Below are 13232 nucleotides of genomic sequence, written 5' to 3' on the forward strand. Positions count from 1 at the left end.
TGAAAATCCGCGAATTATTTTTGTTTTGTTTTACGATGTACAAAAAGAGAACATGTTCACAACTAATTTAGAAGATGGGCGCGAAGCGCTTTCTAAAGCTAGAAAGAAGGGCGCGAAGCGCCTTGAATTTCTAGTAAATATATAAACGGATAAATGCTTCAGATGTAAAGAAACTTGCTTCTAATTCCAATTTTCAAATTTCTTAATCTTTGAAACCCTTGATATTTCAAACTTTGACTATTAAATCAAGTAGAAAATAAACAGAATAGCGAAAAACAATTTCCTTTATTTACATTGCTAACTTGAATAGATTAGTGAATGGATAAAACAAACTAAAATTTTTAAAATATACAAATAGTTCAAGAAAATTATATAATTATATACGGTTTTCAACGTTTTTGGACGTTTTCTCTTAAGACGCTTAATACCCGTTCGCCCAAGGAGAGCAGTAGAAAAGGTTGGGACTGCATATAATTGTAGATTTAAGTACATTTAAGATATATACAATACATAGATAATATCTGTTCCTTTAATCTCAGGTTCAAACATTGATCTTCATTTCATGCACACGGATCAATTTATCCCGTGCTGGTCATACCCTACAGGGATAACTTTGATTGAAGGATCAAGCAGTTACTTTCAACTTTCAGAGAGCCCACATTGGATATCGAAATCAATCGGTCAAGATTAACGGTATTTTAGAATACGATTAGTGTTGAAACCTCACAACCTTGTATCAAAATCGTCGGATTCTTCTACAGAGAATCCAATATCAATCCTGTCCCAGACATCTGAATGCTTCTCATCAGTCTCATCATCATTATCCTGTTCATCTTCCTCAAGGAGTTCCTCCTGGACATTATCACCTGATCCTCCTTTTACTCTTTCTCCTCTTTCTACTCCTATTACTGGAGAATGCACGTCTATGCTCACAGTTACACCATTCATCTGGCAAATCAATTTATCAATCAATCAATTGATCAACCACTGTATTAGTTTACCAATCAATCAATTAATCCACTAAATAATTTATTAATCAACCACTAAATTAGTTTATCAATCAATCAATTAATCCACTAAATAATTTATTAATCAACATCAATTAATCCACTAAATAATTTATTAATCAACCACTATATTACTTTACCAATCAATCAATTAATCCACTAAATAATTTATTAATCAACCACTATATTACTTTACCAATCAATCAGTTAATCCATTAATTAATTTATTAATCAACCACTATATTACTTTACCAATTAATCAATTTATCCACTAATTAATTTATTAATCAACCGCTATATTAGTTTACCAATCAATCAATTATTCCACTAAATAATTTATTCATCAACCACTATATTAGTTTACCAATCAATCAATTAATCCATTAATTAATTTATTAATCAACCACTAAATTAGTTCACCGATCAATCAATTAATCCACTAAATAATTTATTAATCAACAACTAAATTAGTTTACCAATCAATCAATTAATCCACTAATTAATTTATTAATCAACCACTAAATTAAATTATCAATCAATCAATTAATCCATTAATTAATTTATTAATCAACCACTATATAAGTTTACCAATCAATCAATTAATCCACTAAATAATTTATTAATCAACCACTAAATTAGTTTACCAATCAATCAATTAATCCACTAATTATTTTATTAATCAACCACTATATTAGTTTACCAATCAATCAATTAATCCATTAATTAAATTATAAATCAACCACTATATTACTTTACCAATCAATCAATTAATCCACTAATTAATTTATTAACCAACCACTAAATTAGTTTATCAATCAATCAATTAATCCATTAATCAATTTATTAATCAACCACTATAATAGTTTACCAATCAATCAATTAATCCACTAATTAATTTATTAATAAACCACTATGTTAGTTTATCAATCAATCATTTAATCCATTAATTAATTTATTAATCAACCACTAAATTAATTATTTATTAATCATTTAATCAACCACTAAATCTCTATGCCAATTTGTTCCTTGGTCAATCTATCAAGATCATATATCAATCATCTATGAAATAGTTAATCTATCACTCGTCTAATCAACTTAATCACATAAAAAATCAAAATTAATCATTAACTTATTAAATTAATCACTTAATCAATAAATCATTCGTCAANATCAGTTAGTCAATTGATAAACACTTGATCAGTTAGTCAATTGGTTAAACACTTGATCAGTTAAAAACTCAATGAATCCACTGATCCAGCACTTAATTAATCATTCAATCAAACAATCAATAATTAGGATGTAAAAACAGTAGTTTTTGTTTCATAATTAAATAATTTGTATAATTGATCAATCTATTGGATTAATAGATAAATTCCTTGGTTCCAGGAATAGGAGAGGCCTTCTGCTCTGGTAACGATGGAAGTGGGATTGATGAAATATCAATTGATCTGAAATCAAAGAAATTTGGTAATATTAAATTGCTTTTCAAATATTTTCAAAGACTTTGCTTGATGTCGAGTGTCTTTTTATACCTTGCATTATCAAATCTCTCCTGTGTTTATATAATTTCATCATATTTTTTTTCTCAAATTTTAAAGCAAACTTTTCATCGCAAACCTTTTAAATAGACGCAAAAGAAATGTTGCAGAGATAGATCTGCACCAACCAAAATCAAAAACACCATGGTTTCAGTAGAAGTACATATTTCCATTTACTGATAGCACCGATTGAAGGATTCATAACTCTGATAGAAAGATAGATGTTACCTCCATACTATTTCTATTGGTTCAGAATGGACACCAAACACATAACTGAACCCTGATTGGATGCTAATGGACTAGGCATACAGGAGTGAAAATAATTACATTGATAACCAGAAAACATTGGAATAGGCAGACGACATAACTATAGCAGTACTTTAGTGTAATTGATTTTGTTAGAAAGCACATAGTTTACAAGACGCTAATTAAATCACTAATTTATTGAAATGGGTCTGTCTACTCTGAATCTGCTCGTTTTCTGGAAATTGGGCCATACACGGTACTCGGTAAGCCTTGATTAATAGAAAAAATTAATTTTGCTTGTTTTTACCTAAAGCTAGTTGAGTGAGTCAGCTTAGGATGACTGTATGCAATACTCCAATAGTCCTTGTCATAAACAGCCTCAGTATTCTGCTTTAATCTAAATAAAAGGTTTTTAATGTCTCAAAATAGGAGTTTTGCCACATACTCTGATTTTCTAATCCTTAAATATTTGCAATTCTGTCAGATCAAATAGTTTGAAATATCGAAGTTTTACAATATCAAAGGTTTACAATATCAAAGGTTTACAATATCAAAGGTTTACAATATTTACAATATCAAAGGTTTACAATATCAAAGGTTTACAATATCAAAGGTTTACAATATCGGGATTAGAAAATTTGAGTCGGTTGCAAAAACTAATTAAGTTGCTTTCCTGGAAAAATGGCAGCTTTGAACAAGAAATATATTTGAAAAAATAGAAATGATTTAAGAATTTTAAAAATTTCCTGATTTTTTATGTAAGTTATTTCTGTGATAAAATTAAAGCAGTATTTATTCTGATTTAATATTGCGTTTAAATAAACTCACCTGAATAAGTTCTCCTCAAAAGTATTGTATTCTTTTGAGCCTTCATAACCGAGCTTACTGCAAGAACAAGAACATTATTAAAGCATTTTGTTTACATATATGTTGATAAGGGAACGGAAAAACCTTTAATTCAACTATTATTTAAAGGGAGTGACCGGCAATTTCTGGTAATTGAACTGAGAATGTAGTATTGTGGAGAAATTTAGTAGAATTCATTTGAGACATAAACTTTTTAGGGATGTATAATTACTAAGTTTAAGTGCAAAGTCGACTTTCAAAATCATCTATTTGGGTGGTTACGTTTTGAGAATCGATTTTTTTAAATTATTAAATAACGCTTTGAACAATGTAATAAAAATTCTACAGTAAACTAATTATATGTTCAGGAACAGGTTGATAAAATAAAAATTAACCCGAAAATATCATCGAAAATAAGTAATCTTATTTAATCATTAGTTTCTGTAATCTCTCATTGTTCACAAACGTTTTCAGTAGATATTCTGGAATTTTTATTGAAATGACGACATTTAAAGAATTTGTAGAAATGTGTGAACAAATTCGTAAAGGATAAGAAATTCAATATAATGATGAAAACGAAATAATTGATTATAATATTGATTTTTTGACAAATTTATATTGAGAAATATGTTCCTAAACATCTAATTAGCTTACAGCAGAAATTTTGATACATTTTTCGTCGTCGATATTTGATATTTCTAAAAAATCGATTCTAAAAACGTAACCAATCAAATAGTTGATTTTGAACGTCGACTTTGCGCTAAAACTCAGTAATTATGCATCAATAAAACGTTTTTATTGTCTCAAATGAATCCTAAAAAATGTCTCCACAATACTACATTCTCAGTTCAACTACCTTACATTGCCGGCCACTCCCTTTAATGAACGGTAGCATTTTTAGATATAGTTTGTTACCTCAGTAGAATGAGTAGGTTGTCAGCATGTTGGGTATACATATATCCTTGACCATAAGCTCGGAATATATTAGACTTTTCAGCCATCTTTATAAAGTGTTCGATGAAGAACTCCAAAACATATCTTTTACGTAGTTCATCTAGACGGGCCGGCAATGTTGCATCAACATCTATTGGATTTTTAGCAGGTCGTCTTGACTCTTTCACCTCATTCATCACCTTTTCTTTTTCTTCCAACTTTCTCCGCTCCTCGCGCATCTTCATCTGATAGCGGTCGCCTTTTGGTTTAACCTCCTTCGGTATAGCGGCAAGAGATCCTGTTATACTTGGATCAGTAGCTCCAACATTTAGAGATTTAGCCAGAAGGTTGCCGTCAGTAAGAATTCGGAATAATTTCTTGGTGTCCATTTTTGGATAGAAGTTTTTCTCATAGTGAATGTTACTGATGGACTGAAGGAAGTGAACTACAGGGTTTTCTAGTATCCTATAAACCTTCTCCTGGGCCGCTCGGAGCCTATGGTTTGCAACAGTGGCGAACATGTTGCACTTGGAGAGAAAGTAATGCGGCATTTTTTGCTTGGTCAAGTGCTTCTTCAAGTATTCCATTAGAAGCTTAACTTTCTCACCGACATTTTCCTCGGTCCAGTCCCCCGGGCTTCGCTCAACCAGCCAGTAGAATATATACCGGAAATGTTGTTCGTTGATCCCTTCGAAAGGCTCGAGAAATGCTTTAAAGAGGATAAGAGAGAAGATATACACTCGAAGCTTTGGGTGATGAAGATTTCGAGAGATGTATAGATCTGCTTTGGTAAACTTCATTTCCCAACCTATATCTGAGTCTTGATTAACATGCTCCTTGCGAGGATATGTAAAGCCCTTGGGAGCAATGTTAAAGCCTAAGGTTTGAACTGCAGCTATTTGTTCCTGGCTAGGCCATTGATACTCAACTCCTGTTCTTTTGTCACGCATTATAGACCGTTTCCTATATATACAAAATAAATGTTATTAGATTAAGTTATAGAAATATATAGCATAAAGAATGAGAAATATGTTAAAAAAATGTATGACAAAAGTTTGTGTAAACTAGGCTTGTTGGTATGAAAGATGAGAATTTAGAGTATGGGATGAGCAACTTCTGCTATTTTTCAGAAAAATTGCTTCAATTTTGTTTCTTTTAGCTGTAAAGATATCGAGTTTTTGTCACAAAGTCAAATTTTACAATTTATTAATCTTTGCAACCTGAGCTGGGAACTTTAGAATGGGATATCCTTAATCCCGATTGGTTAATTAATCTGGAGATTAATAACCTTGGTTTTACTTCCTTGTGGGATGATTTTGTTTTCTATTAGGAAGTTCACATGCAGTACACGATATACTTAATTTAAGTTAGCTGCTGGACGGAAATACATAGTCCAAGGTTTGGTTAATGCAAGAAAAGTTAATTGCAGTTGCGTATACTCTGCGTACAAATTGAAACCAGTTCTCTCTGGGCGGAATTTTTAAACAAGAATAGATGCATTAGTGTTCGTTTAGTATCCGAGGAGGTTAAAAGCATTGAATTTTGATAATTTTGATAATTCACATAAAAGTTTCCTATGACCAGAATATTTCATTGACTTTTTATGTAAAAGATGGATCCGATGTCAGGCTTCGACATCCGTCTTGTGTTTACATTACCGCCCAGGGACAGTACACTGCCATGCAGGACATAAGATGCGTACACCTCTGAAATAACTTTCCTTTCATTATAACCTCGGTATAGTGTATTCTTTTTGATACATTTTATACTTTCAAGGACAGTTGAGAGAAAATGAAAATTTACGTGTCTAATATACTTGATGAATGTTTCTAAGAATAGAGAAAACAGATCCCCCCACCACTACATAGAACATGGACATGAAATAATCAAAAAATATCTCACGATTGAACATATGTTTATTTAAACAGATAGAATAAATAAACATAAAGCTCCTTAAAAATAACAGATTAAACTATTGATTTTCTTATTTAAATATTTGAATATTCTTTAATAAATACGGTTATCTAATAAAAAAGGTTTCTTTATATGCACACTGCACAGGTTGAGTAAAAAACTAGAATTAGCATTGTTCTAAAATAAATATAAAATGCAGATTGCAAGACTTATGTTTTAGCTGGAAAAATAGTTAAATAAAGTGAACCAAATGCAAAAAAATTTATTTGTACATAGCAAAAATAATACGCGTAAGTATTTTTGGTCAAATATTATTTTTTCTTTAGAAATCGATTTAAAATGATTTTGTCTTTTTTTAATCCAAGATTAAAAAAATGTTTCAATACACCCTGTATAATGAATGTCTATGATAATTGTTACACCCTGTACATTGAATGTCTCTGATAACTGTTACACCCTGTAATACCTGAGAATATACTCGAACCCCTCGTCCGGCCAGAATCCGCATTCCATAGAGGGAGAAAACTTCCAAATAAACATTTTTCTGTCCGACATTTCCTAAATATATTGGAGATTAAAGGGCGTAATTTCAAGTGACCAATGGCAAAACTTTATCCGATGAAGTACGAATTAGATTTCTTCTGCAGGAAAACATACAGAATTCAACTCTTCAAAACCTGGAAAAACGCAAGGTTATAATGCAAGGAAAGTTATTTCTGAGGTGTACGTACGCATCTTTTGTACTGCAATGTAAACACAAGACGGATGTCGAAGCCTGACATGGGATCCATCTTTCACATAAAAAATCAATTAAATATTCTGGTCATAGGAAACTATTATGTGAATTATCAAAATTATCCAAATGTAATGCTTTTAACCTCCTCGGATACTAAACGAACACTGATGCATCTATTCTTCTTTACAAATTCCGCCCAGAGAGAACTGGTTTCAATATGTATGCAGAGTATACGCAACTGCAATTAACTTCCCTTGCATTATAACCTTGGAGAAACGTAAATATCTTTACACATAGATCAGATAAAGGTTTCAATGGTACCTTTGTGAATCAGATATTGCCATCTTTGCGTGAAGATGAGTCACTTACAGTCCTTTTTAAAAACATAATGCAAACGTAGTGTCAGCAAGATGAGAACAGATCCTGTCAATTCTAGCTCTTTTATTCAGAAATTGTTGAGTACATTCTTCAATTGAGGATCTATAGTGTACGTTAGGCTTCATCTTTTAAAAGAACTAACATATTTAGGCATAACAATTTTTTTTATTTGTTTTTATATTTCTAATGATTTTTAGATATTTATATGATAATTATTAGAATTTAAAAGATTATTGGATTTATACAAAATATATTGTATATTGTATTTATATATTTTTTTATATCCTACCCTGCAAAATATATCTGGTGGAAAAACTCTAGAATTCTCCGGGTCCTTAAACAGTTCCTTCTCCAGTCTATCACAGATACTAGGGAACTGATCGGTGAAATACGACATCATACCCTAAACAATAATATTTTTACTTTACTTCAACTTTTTTTTAGTTTTAAAAAGTAAAATATATCAAAATTCTAAGTTCTAAAGTTTACTTTTCAAAATGTTGACTTTAAAGAAGGCTTTTGAGTAAAAAATTTAGAAAACGTAATTAAATCCAAATAGGACAATTTTCGAAGGGGGATCAAATTTCAGAAATAGCGATAAAAATTTGAACTTCGTAAACTGAGTTAACCTTCTCTTGAACTGGATCACATAAGAATTGGTTCAACTAAGCTTAGTCTCCGTAAAGTCGTCGTCGGATATATCAATACAATGAAGACGACTTTCGATCTGAATTTGTGATTGCTAGCAAGCTTTCAAACCGCATGGATAAGCATACAATATGGAAAACAAGAGATGCTGCCAATAAACCGCTTATTTTTGTTTGCTTGTAAACATGTAATATGAACAAAAGTGTTATAAATGGACACTTAAATAGAAAAGTTGTTTTCATTGTATTGATATAAACGCCGATCGATGTAGTTCTCTACAGTTACGGTACAAATAAAAGGCCGCAGTCAAAAGCGAGGTTTAAATTGGAGGGGGGGGGGCACTATAGTTTCAGTAGAAGTACTTTTTTCCATTTACTGATAGAGCCGATTGAAGGGTTCATTCTTATTGGATAATGAGATAGATAGAAAGATAGATGTTACCGCCATACTATTTCTATTGGTTCAAAATAGACAACAAACACATGACTGAACCCTGATTGGATCAGGCGCTAATGGACTCGGTATACAGGAGGGGGGGGGAGGACTAGATTAAATTCTGTAGACGCCCCTGCTCAGAAGAGACTTAAGAATTGTGTTTACTGTCTATAATGCACATCCGTAAAAACATGTAAGATAACATTTAAAACTCGACAAATATAACATTTAAAATATGTTTATTTAGTTTTTGCAGAACACATTTCAGCATTATTCAAAATTGCAATAATTCATGTTGAGCAAGAGGTTTCTACCTTTGAGCTGAGGTAATGTCGTCTTTCTGTTTCCGAGTTCAGGGGATAAGGGTCATTTTCTCCATTCTCAACTATAGGGACATCCTGCAATATAATATTTAAAGGGACTGTATGCCTTATTTCAACTGATATCCTGGAATATAATATTTAAAGGGACTGTATGCCTTATTTCAACTGATATCCTGGAATATAATATTTTAAAGGGACTGTATGCGTTATTTCAACTGATATCCTGGAATATAATATTTTAAAGGGACTGTTTGCGTTATTTAAACTGATATCCTGGAATATAACATTTTAAAGGGACTGTTTGCGTTATTTCAACTCATATCTTGCAATATAATATCTCAAAGAGACTGTATGCGTTATTTCAACTGATATCCTGCAATATAATATTTTAAAGGGACTGTATGAGTTATTTCAATTGATATCCTGCAATATAATATTTTAAAGGGACTGTATGCCTTATTTCAACTGATATCCTGGAATATAATATTTTAAAGGGACTGTATGCATTATTTCAACTGATATCCTGGAATATAATAATTTAAAGGGACTGTATGCCTTATTTCAACTGATATCCTGGAATATAATATTTTAAAGGGACTGCATGCGTTATTTCAACTGATATCCTGGAATATAATATTTTAAAGGGACTGTATGCATTATTTCAACTGATATCCTGGAATATAATAATTTAAAGGGACTCTATGCCTTATTTCAACTGATATCCTGGAATATAATATTTTAAAGGGACTGTATGCGTTATTTCAACTGATATCCTGGAATATAATATTTTAAAGGGACTGTTTGCGTTATTTCAACTCATATCTTGCAATATAATATCTCAAAGAGACTGTATGCGTTATTTCAACTGATATCCTGCAATATAATATTTTAAAGGGACTGTATGCGTTATTTCAACTGATATCCTGCAATATAATATTTTAAAGGGACTGTATGCTTTATTTCAACTGACCCTCTATTTAATGAGTAACAATACAATTTCACTAATTTAAGGGCGCTGCAGCATATATCTGCAACCCACTGTTTTTTAAGAACTCGCGATTAAAAATTATCTTTTTTATTGATACAAATAAAAATATTTTCATAAATGTAAGAAACCAGTTTAAAGTTTAGAACTATCGATCATTTATTTCATGTTTCATATTTCATTAAATAAACCGAGGTCAAAGATAACAAAAATACTTTAATCTCCTGTCTTGAATTCTTTCCTCTTTATTCATAAGTAATCACAAGTAATATTTATGCGATATTACAGTTGTCAATGTTTATATCAATACAATGAAGACGATGTTCCGATTCAAGCTTTTTTTGTAAGCTTCTTAGAAATAAAAAATAAAAATCGTCTTCATTGTATTAATATATACGACGATGACTGTGGAAAAAGTTAGAGCCATTTGTTTAATGTTTCAGAGTCGACAACTTTTGAATAAATGGAACGAGCTAATCTTGTTCTTAAGTAGTTTCTTAATACGGTATTTCTGAAGGAACTGAGTTTTTCTTAAGTAGTTTCTTAATACGGTATTTCTGAAGGAACTGAGTTTTTGCCACAATCTCAAACTTTCTAATCCGCTGCAACATTATGGTCTAAACCTTTGATATTTCAGATTTAGATTATTTGATCTATCAAAGGTCTACAACATTGGATTATGAAGATATCGGGATTAGAGAATTAGAGTTTGTGAGTCAATTCCTTTAACGAACTATTTATTGATCAAGTTCGAACACCATAGTTTCAGAAGAAGTAAATATTTCCATTTACTGATAGCGCCGATTTCAGGATTCATAACTCTAATTGGATAATGAGATAGATAGAAAGATGTTACCGCCATACAATTCCTATTGGTTCAGAATAGACAACAAACGCATGGCTGAACCCTGATTGGACCAGGCGCTAAAGGACTCGGCATACAGGAGTTCGAAACGGATTAGAATTTTCATGCAACTCTTGAATATAGAAAATATTACCTTATCTTCGAAACAATTTTCTGGTATGAGAGACCCTCTAGATGTTCTGGTATTCTCTGATACCTTTAATGGAACCCGCTTCAAGCTCACGTAGTCGTAATTCTCATCCCCCTCCTCCAGAACTGTAAACAAGTGCATATTTGATTAGGCCCGTGGCCGACTTTAAAGAATTTGAGCCGCGGCCCAAATATGTTTCAAGATTTAAGCCGGCGCTCAATTGAAACCGGTTTTTGGTTGATTTGAGACTCAGCTCAAATTCATTAAATTCGGACCGGTGTCACGTTAAAAGCGTCCGGCTTAATCTTATAAATTGAAATTCAAAACATTGAATTATAGATTCTTTCACATTTTATCAATAAAAAATGTATCAATGGTATCATTGTATTGATATAATTGCCCGACAACTGTACCTGTATCAGATTTATGGTTTAACTCTTCTGTATGGACTGTAGGTTGTTTGTTGCTAGTTTGTTTGTTAACTTGTAATTTATTCATCTTTTTCTTTTCCTGTAACCATTTTGTTTTGTTGGTTTTTAGTTTACATTTTATATAAAGGGATTGTAGTAAGCGTAATTTCAAGTGATCCTCCATGCAAATACCCGATTTAAAACTTTACTCTTAAAACCTTTATTTTATTATAAATGACTTGAAAAGTGTTTATTTCTGTGCGTTTCTCAAGTACTTCGTATAAACAAGAATGCGAAAGTCTCGTTTCGCAGAGAAACCGCAAATAAAAAACTGCTTAAAGGGACTAAAGGAAAAATGAAAGGAAGTATAGGCTGAAACCTAAGAATTTCAGGAGTTTATTGAGACCTATCAGAGTTCTAATTGATGTTCCTGTCTCGAGAAATTAAAATAAAACTGTGTCAAAGTTATAAATAGTACGCATTTAGTGTTATCACGCATAAACAAAGTGATAAATTAGCAACAATCCAGAGAATAAAATGCCATGCGTACGACAGAGATGGTGCTTTGTGCTCATTATCTCAAGACCTCTAAATTTATACCTGTCTGCATATCTATATATATATTATCGTTGCATTAAATAAACAAAAACATTGATATCTAATCCATACTAATCTATAACTGCACTAGACAGAAGGTAAAATTTGTGCAATATTAGTGGTAGGACATTGTAGGCTCGTATACAGGGTTACCCACAAAGGATGAGACTGTAAAGACGATCCAAAACTCTAAAAATACGACGATTTGAAGCTTAATTTTTGGATTCTGTATTCATTTGAGTATTTTAATGGTTTACTAAATGATTAAGCACAGATTTAAGCTTGTTTCGGCCTACAAGGAACCCTGAATGCAAGAAAACAGACTAAACGGCTTCAGTAAAATCGTCTCTGAAGTCTCCTCCTACGTGGGGAGCCCATAGTTGCGTTAGATGCAAGTACTATTCTGTTATTTTAGAAATTCAAGACATTCTTTAACTATATTATCTTTTGTTATTAAGTAAGATTTTATTCTAGCGTGTTTATTTTAGTTTGAAGTTAAAAGATAATAACCTGCATCCTTTTCTTAAACTCATCTTCTTTCTTGGTCATATTCATGTAAGACATAGGCAGCACCCCACTTGGACGTCTCTCCTGGTTTAAAAGCAGTTCTTATATTCTTCATTTTTTCAAAATATTTTTGTGCGAATTTTTATATTTACCTGAAGTCTATTTTGAATTTGAGCCATAGGAGGTTCGTGGTTCATCTTTCTAAACATTTTTGCAGTTTGTTATCAAAATATTAAATATATAAATTGAGTTTTAAATTTTTAACTTTAATGGTTATAAACATACAAATCTAAGCAAAAATAAAAAGTAAGAATTATGCTATTTTACTGGTTCGGTTCCTCTAGTTCTTGCTCAAGTATGACAGAAACAAATTAATTGCTTTTTAGAATAAAAAGTATATTTTTGATTAAAAACTTGTAATAAATATTGTGATAAGGTGCTTGGGAAATTTTAGGGAATTAGAAAAAACGGCAGAACCGATCGGGCCCAAAGGAATTGAGCCTTTGTCACAAACTATGATTTTCTAATCTCTATATATTTGTAATCCAATGCCGTAGACCTTAGATATTTCAAACTATGAATTCTGTTAGATGAAAAAATCTAAGTTTGAAATATCAAAGGTTTACACCATTTGGTGGAAAATCAGAGTTTGTTACAACCCGCATAGAACAAGCGACGCTGTTTTAGAGTCTGAAAACGACCCGCACGACCCCAAAAACGGGCGCCGGCCCGAC

At 31.6% G+C, this 13232-nt stretch overlaps 1 protein-coding gene across 2 annotated transcripts; it reads right to left on the reverse strand.

Annotated features, from left to right (window-relative positions):
• Window positions 1-266: 266 nt before the first annotated feature.
• On the reverse strand, window positions 267-12699 carry LOC111717117 (uncharacterized; the record flags this gene model as incomplete). 2 transcript variants are annotated; one of them, XM_023492628.1, is given in 12 exon segments in its annotated part: window positions 267-948; window positions 2383-2455; window positions 3099-3188; window positions 3620-3676; window positions 4553-5533; window positions 6951-7042; window positions 7888-8001; window positions 8996-9079; window positions 10988-11109; window positions 11398-11494; window positions 12502-12582; window positions 12651-12699. In XM_023492628.1, coding segments are annotated over 12 exon segments (2065 nt in total), but the record flags the coding sequence as incomplete, so codon positions are not given.
• Between the last annotated feature and the right edge of the window lie 533 nt (window positions 12700-13232).

The sequence above is a fragment of the Eurytemora carolleeae genome, unplaced genomic scaffold, assembly GCF_000591075.1.
Source record: "Eurytemora carolleeae unplaced genomic scaffold, Eaff_2.0 scaffold2377, whole genome shotgun sequence".
Taxonomy (NCBI): domain Eukaryota; kingdom Metazoa; phylum Arthropoda; class Copepoda; order Calanoida; family Temoridae; genus Eurytemora; species Eurytemora carolleeae.